This window comes from Eleutherodactylus coqui, chromosome 1, assembly GCF_035609145.1.
Source record: "Eleutherodactylus coqui strain aEleCoq1 chromosome 1, aEleCoq1.hap1, whole genome shotgun sequence".
NCBI lineage: Eukaryota > Metazoa > Chordata > Amphibia > Anura > Eleutherodactylidae > Eleutherodactylus > Eleutherodactylus coqui.
This window is the reverse complement of record NC_089837.1, coordinates 269154166-269169267: the sequence shown is the minus strand read 5'-3', so window position 1 is coordinate 269169267 and position 15102 is coordinate 269154166. Positions and strand designations below refer to the sequence as shown.

The 15102-nt window shown below is 45.0% G+C and overlaps 1 protein-coding gene across 1 annotated transcript in view; it reads left to right on the top strand.

Moving 5' to 3' along the window:
- Positions 1-14838, top strand: part of LOC136633179 (mitogen-activated protein kinase 14-like) — a 45325-nt gene extending 30487 nt beyond the window's left edge. The window contains exons 3-5 of the mRNA XM_066608715.1: positions 10294-10352; positions 11324-11435; positions 14297-14838. Coding sequence (XP_066464812.1) covers positions 10294-10352; positions 11324-11435; positions 14297-14371 — 246 coding nt within the window. The 3' untranslated portion in view covers positions 14372-14838. The remainder of the gene's footprint in view (positions 1-10293; positions 10353-11323; positions 11436-14296) is intronic.
- Positions 14839-15102: the final 264 nt, after the last annotated feature.

Sequence of the window (15102 nt, the reverse complement as noted above, 5' to 3'; positions counted from 1 at the left end):
AAGGATTCCCAGAAGAAAAACAGTGTAAAGGGAGGACCTTCTTACGGGCCCCAGCACAACAGCCAGAACTGTATAGAGGCAAAGGCAAGACGGGCCGCTGGAGTTACCCCAAGGGGGGCAGAGGGAGGAACTTCCTCTTCAACCCGCACCAGGGGGATCCAGCCAAGCAGAAGCCCTGACGCCATCCCAGTGGGGGCGAGGCTGCGGAGCTTCGCGGATCGATGGGCCTCAATTTGCAGGAGCCCGTGGATCCCGGAGATCCTGCAGCAGGGATACCGAATCGAGCTGGTATCCCTCCCCAGGAGAAGATACATTACCACCCGAGGTCCAGCGCAACAACTGCACCCGCTCCAGCAGGCGGTACAGGACCTACAACGTCTAAAAGCAGTGTCCTTCGTGCCACAGACAGAGGAGACCTGGGGGCATTACTCCAGACTCTTCCTAATAAAAAAAACCTGGTGGAGGCTCACGCATGATAATAAATCTAAAACCCCTGAACGTTTTCGTCAAATATCGGAAGTTCAGGATGGAATGAATCACTTCAGCAGTAAGGTTGATCCCCAAGGGTGCCTACATGGCATCGATCGACCTGAAAGATGCCTATTTTCACGTACCAATCCACAGGGACTCAAGGAAGTACGTAAGGTTCGCGCTAGAGATGGGCAAGAGGACAAGACATCTCCAATTCAGATGCCTGTCCTTTGGAAACTCCCCAGCACCCCGCATCTTCACGAAAATCATGGCGGAGGTTGCAGCCTACCTAAGGCAGAGGTCGATTCTGATAGTCCCCTACCTGGACGACATCCTAATTATAGCAGAGTCCAGGGACCGCCTAGCAGAAAACCTGGCAACGGTGCTCAACCTATTACAGTTCCTAGGTTGGATAATAAATTGGGAGAAGTCCAGCCTAAACCCCAGCACGGAGAAGGTGTTTTTAGGTATAACACTCGACTCAGAAGCTCAATGCTCCTTCCTCCCCGAGTCAAAAGTGCAGAAAATCCGACAGATGGTGGAATCCTTCATTTGGAGACGGTCATGCTCAATCCGGGAGGCTATGTCCCTCCTGGGAAGCCTAACGTCATGCATCCCGGGGGTAGCATGGGCACAGGCGCATACCAGACCTCTGCAAGCAGTTCTCTCAGCATGGGACGGCAGGCAATCCTCACTAGAAAGGAGAATGCAGATCAAGAACTCGGTGAAAATATGCTTGCGCTGGTGGACGTCCCCGGGAAATCTGGGAAGGGGGGTCCACTAGATATTGAACCCGGCTTTGCAGGTCACAACAGACGCAAGCTCCTGGGGGTGGGGGGCGCACGTCGGAGACAAGCTCCTACAGGGCCCATGGCCGCTGGGGATGAAACACCAGTCCTCAAACTACAGAGAACTGCAGGCGATCTGGAAGGCCCTACAGCACCTGGGGGACACTGTAAAAAACCAGCACATAAGAGTGCTATCAGACAATACCACGGCAGTGGCCCATATTCGGCACCAGGGGGGCATGAGGTCGCCAGCTCTACAGAGCATCACACAAAGAATATTTAGCTGGGCGGAGGGCCGCATCCTCTCATTATCGGCAGTCCACTTGAAGGGATCCCTGAATCAGAGGGCAGACTTCCTCAGCCGAAGGCGCTTAGACCCAGGGGAATGGTCTCTAGCCTAGGAGGTATTCCGGATTGTGATGGACAAATGGGGTCTCCCACAACTGGACCTGTTCGCGTCAAGACAAAACGCCAAGGTGGAGAACTTCTTCTCCCTCAGACAGGAGGACCGGCCAACAGCGGTGAACGCCCTGAGCCAGGATTGGGGAGGAGAACTGGTGTACGCCTTTCCCCCAATTCCATTAATCCCAAGGGTGCTGCAGCACTTCAGGTCACAGGCGTGCACCCTGATCCTGGTGGCTCCCTTTTGGCCAAGAAGGAGCTGGTTCAGCCTTCTAAGAAACCTGAGCATCCAGGAGCCAGTCACCCTTCCGGCTCAAGCGAATCTCCAAACGCAGGGGCCCCTGAGCTACCCCGATATAAGCAGACTCCATTTAACAGCCTGCTTACTGAAGAATCCATACTGGGGGGCAGGGGATTCTCGAACAAGGTAGTCAGGACGCTAATGGCTGGTTGGAAAGAGACTACCAACCGCATATACCAGAAAATCTGGAAGAGGTTTATCTCTTGGAAACAGGAGAGACTCCTCGAGCAGCGGCGCGGACATCCCATTGATCCTGGACTTTCTGCAGGAGGGCCTGGATATGGGCCTCGCCCCAAGCACCCTAAGGGTCCAAAAGGCAGCCCTTAGCGCCTTATTTGACACTAAGCTAGCTGGGGACAGGTGGATCAGTAGATTCCTGACTGCGGCAGATAGGCTACGACCCAGATCCACCAACATATGCCCAGACTGGAATCTGAATTTAGTCTTGGGGGCCATGTCAGGGGAACACTTTGAGCATTTTTATTGAGAGCCCCTCAATTGGTTCGCAGTTAAAACAATCTTCCTAGTGGCCATTTCCTCAGCCAGACGGGTCAGCGAGCTACAAGCCCTATCCATCCGCCACCCGCTCCTCAAAATTACAGACCCCAAATTAGTCTTCAAAACGGACCCGATCTTCTTGCCTAAAGTAGTATCCCCATTCCATAGGGCCCAGAACATAGTAATCCCCTCGTTCTATAATCACCCAAAAGACAAGAGAGAGCGAGCCCTGAATTGCTTAGACGTCAGAAGAGCGGTCCCGATGTACATCAAGGCTACAAGCCCATGGAGGCAGGACGACAACCTGTTTGTCCAGTTCTCAGGCCCTAACAAGGGGAAGAAAGCAACTAAAAGCTCTATAGCCAGGTGGATCCGCCTGGCCATTAGCGAATCATATAAGACATTGGGGAAGGAGGCCCCCTCGGCTCTTAAAGCCCATTCCACGAGAGCAATAGCAACCTCATGGGCCGAGCATAGCTCGGCATCAGTAGAGCAGATATGCAAGGCAGCAGTGTGGAAAAAGCCTCACACTTTTGGCAAACATTATAGGGTAAAGGTGCAGCTTGATGAGGACATGTCCTTCGGTCGTAAGGTCCTCTCAGTGGCAATCCCACCCTAGAATAACTTTAGTTGATACGTCTCAGGTGGTGCTGTCGTGGAGACGTCCTGGGAAAAGAGTGATTATACCTACCCGATAATCGGGTTTATATAAAATTTATTTAAAAAAAAAAAAAAAGAATACCAGATGGGTAAAAAGTTTAGTTAGCTCCTACCCCGGCAGTTTCGTTATAATACACTGAGGAGGGGAGGGGATTTTAACCTCTCTGTGTGTTCCTGTCCTATCAGGAGGAGACTATTTCAGGTGGTGCTGTCGTGGAGACTTTTTTTCTTCTTCTTCTGCTTTGCTTAGATTCATTCAAAAACTGGGGGGTTAAAATATGCAGTACACCCTTAGACGAATTCGTTAAGGGGTCTAGTCTCCAAAATAAGGGCATTTGTGGGGGTACTCTGTCGTTTTGGCCTCCCAAGGACTCTACAAATGTGCAATGGGGCCTAAAACTCCTTCAAGCAAAATGTGTGTTCTGAAAGCCACCGGCTGCTCCTTTTGGTTTGGGCCCTGTTGTGCATACGGACAGAAGATTAGGGCCACAATGGGTATATTTCTGAACTCATGACAAATAAAGGTATCCATTTTGGGGTGCAAATCCTCATTTTCATATGTAGTTTTAAACAGGCTTTTCTTCTATAGTGCATATTTGCAAAAAATATGAAGTTTTATTTTTTCTCATCTAAATTGCATTAATTCCTGAAAAGAAACTGTGGGGTCAAAATACTCCTGACACCTCTTAGTGAATACAATAAGACACATGTGTCAAACACAGGGCCCGCGGGCAAAATTCGGCCCACTGCCTCATTCTATTTGGCCCGCGGCGTGCCGACAGCTGCCCAGCACTGTAGCGATTTCCAGCTGGGGTGCCGCAGCTCCCCGCTGGTAATCGTGCTGTTGGCGCTGATCCCAGCGCACACTGTGACATCAGTGTGCCGCCGGGATCCTCCTCCCCAGAGTCCCCTGCTCATCAGTTCCGCAGTAGAGGACTCTGGGTGGAACCATGCCGGGCACACAAACTGATGTCAGTGTGCACCCGGGCTCAGTGCGAGCAGAGGGGGAGCGGCGCTGACAGCAAGAAGGAGGTAAGTATATGGGTTGGGGGGGAGCTATTATTGGGGGTGGGGGGTAATATTTCTGGACGGGGTGGGGGCTGGGGTTAATATTTCTGAAGGGGGAGGTTAATATTTCTGAGGGGGTCGGGGGATAAGATTACTGTGGGGTTTTTACTACTGTGGGGGCCGCTATTACTGGGGTCACTATTTTTACTAGGGCCCCTAAGACGGTCACTATGACTACTGTGACCACTATAGGGGTCACTATTAGGGCTCGTTCACACGGGCGTAATCTTATTTCGCTAGCACAAATACACTGCACATTTGCACATCGAAAATCACTTATGCCTGCATATAGCAGGAGATTCCTTCATCTCCTCAGCATGTCCCCTCATTACTGGACACTGATAGGGCTGTCAGTGTCCAATGATGAGGGGACATGCGAGGGAGATGAAGGAATCTCCTGTTACAGTTGTCACAGCTCTAGCAGGAGATCGCACTGCTCTCCCTGCCCTCTCATTGCTCTGAATGGGGCCGGACGGCTGCCGGCTCTATTCAAAGCAGTGAAGCGTGCGTCTGCATTATGATGCCGGTCCTCCAGTCATGTGACCGGTGTCATCGGGAGCGCGCACGCTGAGGAGAGAGAGGCAGCAGTGCATCATGGGAACTACCCAGCGGCGCCATCTTTGAAGAATTCTTCAGGCAAACTTTATAAAGGGAAGAAAAGGAATAAAAAGGTAAGCAGAATATCGATTTTTATGGGAAAGGCTGTTGTGTGTGATGCTTCTACTCCACAGGGCATTAATGGGGGGAAAAAAAATCAGTTTGGGCGGCGGACAACCCCTTTAAGCCCTGGCTGCAGAAGAAAAGATTTAAGCCCTGGCTGCAGAAGAAGAAAAACATACATCACCTCTCCTTTGCTGTCAGCCCGGCCGCATCTTCTCCCCGGGTCCCCAGCACTGATCTTCTCTTTTGGCTGGGGACTCAAAAATCCCTGCCTTCTGGAAGCGCTGGCTTTGTAGCACCACATGCGACTTTGTAGCACTACAACGTCTCGATAACTTGCGGCGATATCGCATGGACCAGCGATAACCTGCGATTTTTCTCGCAGCGATGCTGTCGCCTGTATGAACAAGGCCTTAATCTTCTATATATATAAAATTTAATGTATGCGTGTCTGTCTGTGTGTTTGTCCTTTATGCGCTACTACACCATTCATCCGATCGCCATGAAACTTTGGGAAGTTGTTGAGTACACTCCTGGGAAGATTGTAGGCATAGTACATTTATGCTACGATAAATGGCGCCCGTGCGTCGTCGTCGACAGTTATGACCCCCCCCCCCCCCCCCACGTAGATTGTTTGATTTCCATCATTGCCACTTCTCTTACTTCCCGATATCGTAGAAACATGAAATTTGGCACGAGCATTGATTATGTCATAAATAGGAAAAGTCAATGGGTCCCAACTCGATTATTCAATTCTAAGCACCAAAGAATTAGCGTCCAAATTTTACGTACGGAATGTAATTTTCTCACCTCCCAATGTCATAGAAACTTGAAATTTGGCACGAGCATTGATTATGTCAAAAATAGGAAAAGTTAATGGGTCCCAACTCCATTATTCAATTCTAAGCCTCAAAGAATTAGCGTCCAAATTTTACGTACGGAATGTAATTTTCTCACATAGAAACTTGAAATTTGGCACAGGCATTGATTATGTCATAAATAGGAAACGCTAATGGGTCCCAACTCGATTATTCAATTCTAAGCGCCAAACAATTAGCGTCCAAATTTTACGTACGGAATGTAATTCTCTCACTTCCTGATATATATAAATGAATGTATGTCTGTCTGTCCTTTATGCATTACTACACCATTCATCCAATTGCCATGAGACTTTGGGAAGTTGTTGAGTGCACTCCTGGGAAGATTATAGGCATAGTACAACTATCCTATGATAGGTGGCGCGCATGCGAGCGTCGTCGACAGTTATGCCCCCCAGACAAAGATCGTTTGATTTCCATCTCAAGCACGAAAGCAAAAGGCATTACGAGCAACGGGATGAGTGTTCAACCAGAAAATGATGCATCCGCCGAACGTTTCGCAAGACAATTGCTGGATATTGAGAATGCTGAGGTAAAATGAAAGCTGTGCTGTGATTGGTTGCTATTTCTTATACTGCTGAGGTAACATGAAAGCTGTGCTGTGATTGGTGGCTACTTCTTATACTACTGAGGGGTTGCATGAAAGCTGTGCTGCGATTCGTTGTTCTATATTATACCACTGAGGTAACATGAAAGCTGCGCTGTGATTGGTTGCTAGCTATATATAATACCGCAGAGGTAACATGAAAGCTGCACTGTGATTGGTTGCTATTTTTTATATTGCTGAGGCAGAATAAAAGTTGCGCTGTGATTGGTTATTTCTCTTACTGCTGAGGTAACGTGAAAGCTGCGCTGTGATTGGTTGCTATTTTTTATATTGCTGAGGCAGAATAAAAGCTGCGCTGTGATTGGTTGTTATTAGAGATGTGCTCATCCCTGAAGATTCGGGTGCCGGCACGGAGCGGGGAGCTGCAGGCGAGAGCGGGGAGGAACGGAGGGGAGATCTTTCTCTCCCGCCCGCTCTCCCCTGCTCCCCGCTGCGACTCACCTGTCAGCCGCAGCGGCACCTGAATCTTCAGGGATGAGCATAGCGATACTCGGATAAAGCAAATTACTCGAGCGAGTAGTGCTTTTCCGAGTACGCTCGCTCATCTCTAGTTGTTATATATTATACCACTGAGGTAACATGAAAGCTGCGCTGTGATGTGTTGTTATCTAGATATATAAAAACGAATGTCTGTCTGTCTTCGCAGCAAGAAGCGACGGGTAAGCTAGTGTTAAATAAAGTAAACAGATGGAAATATGTATCCTATCAAATATCTGTATTATGTTTGCACATTTTTGAGATATTGCACTTGGAAATGTGAAAAAAATTTTGTCGCTTTTAATTATACACAAATTCTATCAGTCTTTTTTTTTTTTTTTTCTACCTAAATGTCAGAATCACTTGGATATGCAAGACCTTTACGGTGGTGTTCAATGTTAAAGTGACACATGTCCTATTTCTAAAATTTGGCCTGGTCATTAAGGTGCAAAACTGCTTGGTCACTAAGAGGTGAAAAGGACATATTTGCAAAAATATGAACTTTTATTTTTTTTTTCTCCTCTAAATTGCATTAAAGGCCCATCTACACTAGACGATTGTCGGGCAAATGATGCCTGCCACTCATCCCAGTGTTTCCGCGCTCCCGTGCTCCTGCACGGGAGCTAGCAGAGCTGGCTCACAGGGAGCGACCAGCAGGGGGGTGGGACAGTGCAGGAGATTTCTCTCCTGCAGGAGCACAGGAGCGCAGGGATACAGGGACGAGTGTCGGGCATCGTTTGCCTGTCACTCGTTCAGTGTAAATGGGCCTTAACGCCTGGAAAAAAAACATGTGGTGTCAAAATACTCATGACACCCCTCAGTGAATACACTAAGTGGTATAGTTTTTAAAATGGGGTTATTTGTGGGGGTATCTATCAGTCTGACACTTATGAGACTTTGCAATCTTGGCTTGCTGTAGGAAAACAGTGTTTCTAAAAAAGGTTGATAATCAATGTTAAATTTGTACGTCTCCTAAATGGCTAAAAAACGAACGTTTTTCAAATGTGTATCCTAAATAAAGTAAACAGATGGAAATGTATATCTTAGCAAAAATCTTTACATTATGTTTGCACATATTTGAGATATTGCAATTGAAATTATGACCCTTTTTTTTTCAAGATTCAATAAATATACACATTCTGTTCGTCTATTTTTACCACCCAAATGAAGTACAATATATGGCGAAAAAACAGTATTACTTGGATATGCAAAACCTTAACAGAGTTTTTATATGTTAAAGTGACATGTCAGATTTCCAAAATTTGGCCTGATCATTAAGGGGTTAATAGGGATGCACTTAACATACAGTTTAGAAGATTTTGCTTATTTTAACTATTGCTTGAAGTCAGCCCAATAAGGTTGGCGAACTGGAAGTAATGTCTGAGGAAAAACTATGACCTATTGGGAATAATTGAGATCACAGAGTTAAATTCCCCTATAATAAATACATATCCGGATGTAAAGTGGGAAGCCAAAACCTGGATCTCATGAAGGTGGTAACTTTCTGTCAATTACTAAAGATAATTACCTTACCCAACTAGAGGGACAGACATTTTGGACTTAACAGACATGTCAGAATAACAAGTGAAAATTGAGGGGCACCTGGGTGATAGTGACCATAATATAATAAATTTCCACTTGCTTTTAAAAAGGGAGTCTTATCAGGGAGCTATGAAGAAGCTAAAGTTCGATCAGCTCAGGGATACCCTTTTACTTTTGAGGCCTTTATCCCAGTCAATATGGTAGACAAAGGATGCTTTGACGGGTGAAGAATTTTTGCCTGGAATTATCTGCAAGTGGATTTTAAATGTGTGTTATGGATTTAAAGTGACATCATGGGAACCAGGAGCTAAATCTAGAAGTAAAAAAGCATAGTGGCATACTCCAATGCATGGCTTATTACAGGAGTGCTGCTTCTAGGAAACCGCATGGTGTCTTGTGGAAAGCTTACTTCTACAACACACTTTGGGTTCATATTAAGAACCCATATGTTTTGGAGTACAGTATAGGGTTTGTTCACTGTATAGTAGACCACTCTATTTATTCTTTACTAGCCCCTCTCCTGTTTTTCTTCTATAGAAGCCCTGTTGGGTACACTATCAGACTAACTTCACATGGGCCCAGTGAATCATGGCCTGATATCGCGCTCTCCCAACAGGCGTTGCCCCCGCCTATTTTTATATCCTAACCGACTTGCATCTCTTCAGGAAAACTTTGTATTGCCTCGCGTGCACCTAGCACGTGGTGTGATTTCTGCTGCTGGTCCCATTCAAAACAATGGGAGATGTGAGGCAAGAGCTCTCTCAAAGATAGGGCGTGCTGCAATTTGTTTCCTGCATCGTATCACGGTGCGATGTGGGGAAAAAAAATCACTTGTATATGCCCCCATACAAAAAACAGGGTTCATATGCGTGCAAGATTTTGTGCATCTCACAATACACAGATCTTGCACGATGTTCTGACCCGTGTGAAGTGGCCTTAGTTGTGGGGTTTTTTTGTACTGGATTCTATGGTGATTACTTCAAACTATTTGTTTCTCCTGGGACTTTTTCCCCACACCAGTAATGTGCATTGGTAGTGCTATACATGATTTTTTTTCTTGGGCGTTAATGAGAAGCATTTCAAAATTATTCAGTTAATACTACAATTGAAGTATGTATGCTGAGCTTTTGGGACACCTCTTCATTGTTTGTGCTAGTAGGCCTAATCACCTTTTTTTTTTTTTTTTGGTAGTAAAAACTGTTACATGGGCGTAGACGTATTTTAAGTGTGCATTTGCACTGGGCATTCTTAAGCAATTGTCGTGGCGTATATGCACGTGTACAATCATGTTTTGCTGTACAAAAAAAAAAGTGAAACTGTGCTCATATTCATTGAAATGGGCAATTGGTGTAATTAGTTCAATATGTGCTCTTGACCTGCGCAAATATACTTATGTGAATGAACAAATTGAAATCAATGCTTCTGTTCACTGTTTATTTTGCGTACAAATGTTTTGTGCAGGATACGATATGCTGCACAAATACATTTGTGTGAATCTGGCCTATCAATCCTAACTATTTTACAGTCATGTCTATGGTCTAATATTGCAATTTTAGGTAAGCTTGTATGTCTGTCAGTTTCTAAGGTTTTCATGTGTAATTGGAGACTTTTCACTTTGAGCTGTATTTGATCATTCTTTGGATTGGGTGTGGGATATAACTGCCCAAAAATTCTGAGATACCTTGTGATTTGTAAAAACACTATCCATGATGGAAAATTGTATTAATTGAAACATCACTGATGTTGCTGCAATTTATCGACAATTAGTGTTCATTATTTAGTTACCGTGTAGTTGTAGCCTGGTATATTTCTCTTTTGATCATGTCTTCTATGATTCCATGGAAGTCCTCTTTCATACAGTACATTGCATAGCGATTGTAGGAGGTTGGTACACCTTGTATACCTATAAATTAGTTTTCCATGTTATTTTTTTGTTAACAGGTTATCGGGCTCTTAGATGTTTTTACCCCATCAAAGTCATTTGAGGAGTTCAATGATGTGTGAGTACATGGCTGCAGTATATAATTTGTCAATGTATTTACATTTAAAATGTGAGTTGTGTGTTTTTTCTAGTAAAAATGCTTTCAGATGCTACTGGTAAAATATTAATTTGCAGAATCTCTTAGAGTTTATCACACTAGTTCATGATCTACCCTATCTACAGGATAGGGAATGAAAGTCTGCTTAGTGGACATTCCACATTCCCAAGTGGAGTAGAGGACAAGAATGCAAACCACCAATCCATTAACTTCAATGCTACTGTTGAAATAGCCATGTTCAAGTGTTCAGCTGAAATGAATCGGGTGACAGTGTAAAGCTTAATTGTCACCAGCTTTAGGGGGCCTTTGGGTTAGTGGGGAGGGGCACTTAAAGGGGTTTTTCAAGGAGAATTCTATTGATGGCTTATTTGATTGGCTAGGGTCCGTCACTCAGGACCCCAACCGATCAGCTGAGCAGGAGCAAGCTTTCAGCGACGCAATTACACTACACTCTGTAGTGTGGCCAGCGCTTGAAACTGCAGGCACAGCTCGCTTTAATGTCAATAAGAGCCATGCCTGCACTTACAAACACCGGCCACTACAGAGGTCTCGCGGTCCCAAGCGACGGACCCTAGACGATCAACTGAGGATAGATCATCAGTAGTATATTTATTTTTTCCTGGAAAACCCCTTTCATTTGATGGGATGACCCCTTTAATCACCCACAACTCCTCCATGAACATGCCAGTTCGGCTCTGCTGAATGGACCTCTTAGTTGTTTGAAAAGAGTCAGATGAGTGATGTGAGCCTAAGAATTTAACACTTTTTAAATGGGGATAAAAATGTAATGGAAGTAATGGACACAGATCATTCACATCAGGCCCTTTAATTGCAAACTGCCAACTGAAATCTTTTGCTATCAACTTTTGTATACAATTTTTCACCATGTACTTTCTTTCGCCCCCCCCCCCCCCCCCCTGCAAAATATTTAGGTACCTGGTGACACATCTAATGGGAGCTGACCTTAATAATATAGTGAAATGTCAGAAACTAACTGATGATCATGTTCAGTTCTTGATCTACCAGATCCTACGAGGACTTAAGGTACTCTTTGCTCTTTTATAGGGTGTGAAGCTTTGTTGAAGCTGTAAGCAAAGTTTGTTCAATTTGCTTGAAGGGGGTTCCATTACTATGTAACCCTTTTTTTTTTTTCTTAATTGTAGATTTGTCACATTTAGACGTATGCAGTGCTCAGATCCATTTAACTCCTAAACTGAAAAATGAAATGTGTAGTCGCACAGTTTAAAAAAAGTTGTTACAATAAAGGACTTGGTATATAATAAATTATATATACACCTCCAGAGAGCTGCACGCAGTATAATATTACAATCTATATAGATCATCCAAAGCGCTCCTCCCTGTAATCATAGTTTAAAAAATTTTTTTTTTAAGGTCCTCACCTATATTATCATTGCAGACACATATTATGCATGCAGGATAAACTAGATGCCCTGTCAGGATGCGAGTGTCTAATGCCATATTTTTTATTTTTTTAAACTCCTGCTTTTTCAATGTCATCGCCTAGCGATGACGTGGAATCCAATGAAAGCTGTCCGTGCGGAATCTGCTCAGAAAATAGAGCATGCTGCAATTTTTTTCCCTTTGCGAGCGGGAACTGTAGTTTCTGCTCGTGTGCAGGAAGAATCACTTTTCCATAGCACGCTATGGACTGTATTTGCTTCAGAACCTGGAGACGAACACCTGTCCCGGGTTCCGCAGTGCAAATCCGCCCATGTGCAGGTGTCTTAAGACTCGTGCACGATTCTACTTGGCGATTGTCTGGCGATTTCTCTATATGCACAGCTCACACATCCTGTTTCCAGTAGAATTGCAAAATAGATTTTCTAATACAGATTTAGCAAAGGTCCAATGGGAAGATGGGACAATGCCTCCACAGCACCACCTATTCAAAGTCTTCTGGAGAAAACTGGCTTTGACTCAAATTCCCAGTCATTGTTGCGAGGCTTGTTTAAAGATCTGAGATTGACTTGCAGGAATGCTGCCTTCCAGTAGGTAGTGCTGTAGAAGCATTGTTCCATCTTACCAGTTGCATATTTTTAAGAGGAGCGTGCATGCCTTTTTAAGTGTCCTCACACCACCTGGGTTCTGGTATTAGTGTATCCTGATGCCACCAGAAAATCCTGGTGAAGTCAAGATTGACAGGGGGTTAACGCCCCCTGTACCTGATTGGCTGTAGAGCAGGCTGGCACATAGGTCCTGGAAGGCTATTAGAACTTAAGCGAGAAAACATACACCAGTTGGACTGTTTTCAATACTCGCGCCAAGCTCCCACGCTGTTTCTGCCCACCGAAGGGCAACGGTCAATCTGCCTCAGTGTTTTACCACTGAGGCAAAAGGCTTGTCATGGTGATTTAGCAGCGCCACGGCCTTCGCTCCACAACAACCAACCCCACCCCCAACCCATGTAAGGAGAAGTTCCAGCTGCCTGCATGGAGGTGACACGGCCCGGGGGGACATTGCAGTCCGGCAGACAGACCTTCACGACCAGACGGTGCTAAACTTGCCCCACCTCAGGCAGCTACCCTGGGGCCAAAGCTGAAGTGCACATACCGCCAGCTGTCAGCATGGAAGAAACACACAGCATGAGCGTGGCAGCTGTGAGCCCCCCGCCAACAGCGACATGACAATTCTCGGAGCACAGCAGAAGCGGTGAGGGCGCGCAGCTTTCGCGGGGCCGAAGCTGAAGCGCACATACCGCCACCTGTCATTGTGGAAGTGAGCCGATGCATCTCAGTGCTGCCCGGCATCTGAGCTGGGGAGTGGCGTCTTTGAACTTTACAGGGCCACCGGTAGAACACATAGCATGAGTGCAGCAGCTGTGAGCAGGGGTGCGGCCGAAAACGACGTGACAATCCACGGAGCGCAGCAGCAGTGAGTGGCAAACATCAGCGGGGGACCTTAGGTTCAGGGTAAAATGTATTCTTAGGCTTACATTAGTAGATGTTCATGCAGCCCTGTTACACCTGTAACACGACAACATGTACAGCTAATAATGTAACCCTAAGAATACATGTGCACAGAACACAGACCTTTATCCACACAGTCTCAGTAGGAGCTGACAGGCTTGGGCCAATCGGGAACTAGGGGTGTGAGAGGGGCGGGGCGTTTCTCCTGTACTCTCCTTAAGGGAAAACAAACTTCCTGACCCAAACAAACAATATCTTATCTTGCATACAAGTTATAGTGAATCATTTCCCCTAAAAACGAATATCAACATGTTCAGCTACTTCTGCTTTATAGCATGCTGCCTGCAGATGAGACGCCATGATACAAACACTACTACAAAGACACTTGTTAGATCAGCATTAAAATGAAGATTCTTAAAGCATGTTTTGAAGGCCTAGGCCTAAAGACAAGTAAGTGTTAATGTAGATTCACCTCTACATAAGGTTGCCTTGACGTGGCACATAGCACACATTTTGATCAACATATGTGAGCCCAAGAGCCTTGCATTTGAATGCTGTTAGTATATATAACAGTTATGCAGTTTTAACTCAGATATTAAATCTTTATAGTAGTGCTGTAGTCTTGCATTTTGCTTTTATCATATTTAAAATTTACAGAATCCTGGCTTCTTGAACAATTTCAGAGCTGTGGCTTTGTAAAGGGGTTGTTTAGAAAAACTGAGCTGTGATCTATATGAAGATGTATTACGCTCAGCCCTGAATTTTGGACCTGTAGAAATTAAACTCCTATTCGCAAATAAACTCCTATAAATTGACAGTTCTGGAGCATCTGACCTTACAACTTTTTGTATTTTGCCATTTTTCTGTTAAGGATTGAACAGTGTTTGATTGTGTAGGGATCAGCTTATTGATAGTGTTTTGTGTATTCATTGTACTTTTTTAAATGGTTATTCTTAATGACATTTCCTTTTTCCTTAGTATATCCACTCAGCTGGTATTATCCACAGAGTAAGTAGTGTTACTGTTATGTCTGATAATGCTGTGTGTGAATAAATGATTAACCCCTTAGTGACGGCCCCATGGTGTCTTTACATCATGCCACTGCAGGACATGTATGGAGGGAGATAGCGCCGCTATCTCCCTCCATACAAAGCTGGCGTCAGCTATTTATTACAGCTGACATCCGCGATCAATAGCTGCAATCGGCCGTGTGGCCGATCGCGGCTATTAACCCCTTAAATGCCCCAACCGATGTTCAGGGGTCCCTTCTGAAAGGCCCCATTGCTGTCTTGGCAGACTGCCCGTCAAGCCGTCTCCATGGGGTGGCTTGGTAGGCTGCTGTCAGAAAGCTGTATGATGTAATGCTATGGCATTACATCATACTGCAGAAGCGATCAAAGCACCGCTGGTTGTGGTAAAGAAAGTGTAAAAGTAAGACAATGTTTTTTACAAAAATATATATGTATGTATGATACACTTTGCCATATTTGCAATAAAAGAATGTAAATCAAGCAAAAATACAGATTTGGTATCACTGCGTCCATACAACTCCAATCTATCAAAGTAATGCATTATTTACCCTGCACGGTGAACGTCGTCTGAAAAAAAAAAAAAATAAAGAACACCAGAGATGTGCTTTTTTTGGTCACTGTATCTCCAAGAAAAAATGTAATAAAAAGCGATCAAAAAATCGTTTGCATTCAAAAATGGTACCAGCGGAAACGATAGAACGTACCGCACAAAAAGAAACCCCTCACACAACTATGTCGACGGAAAAATAAAGT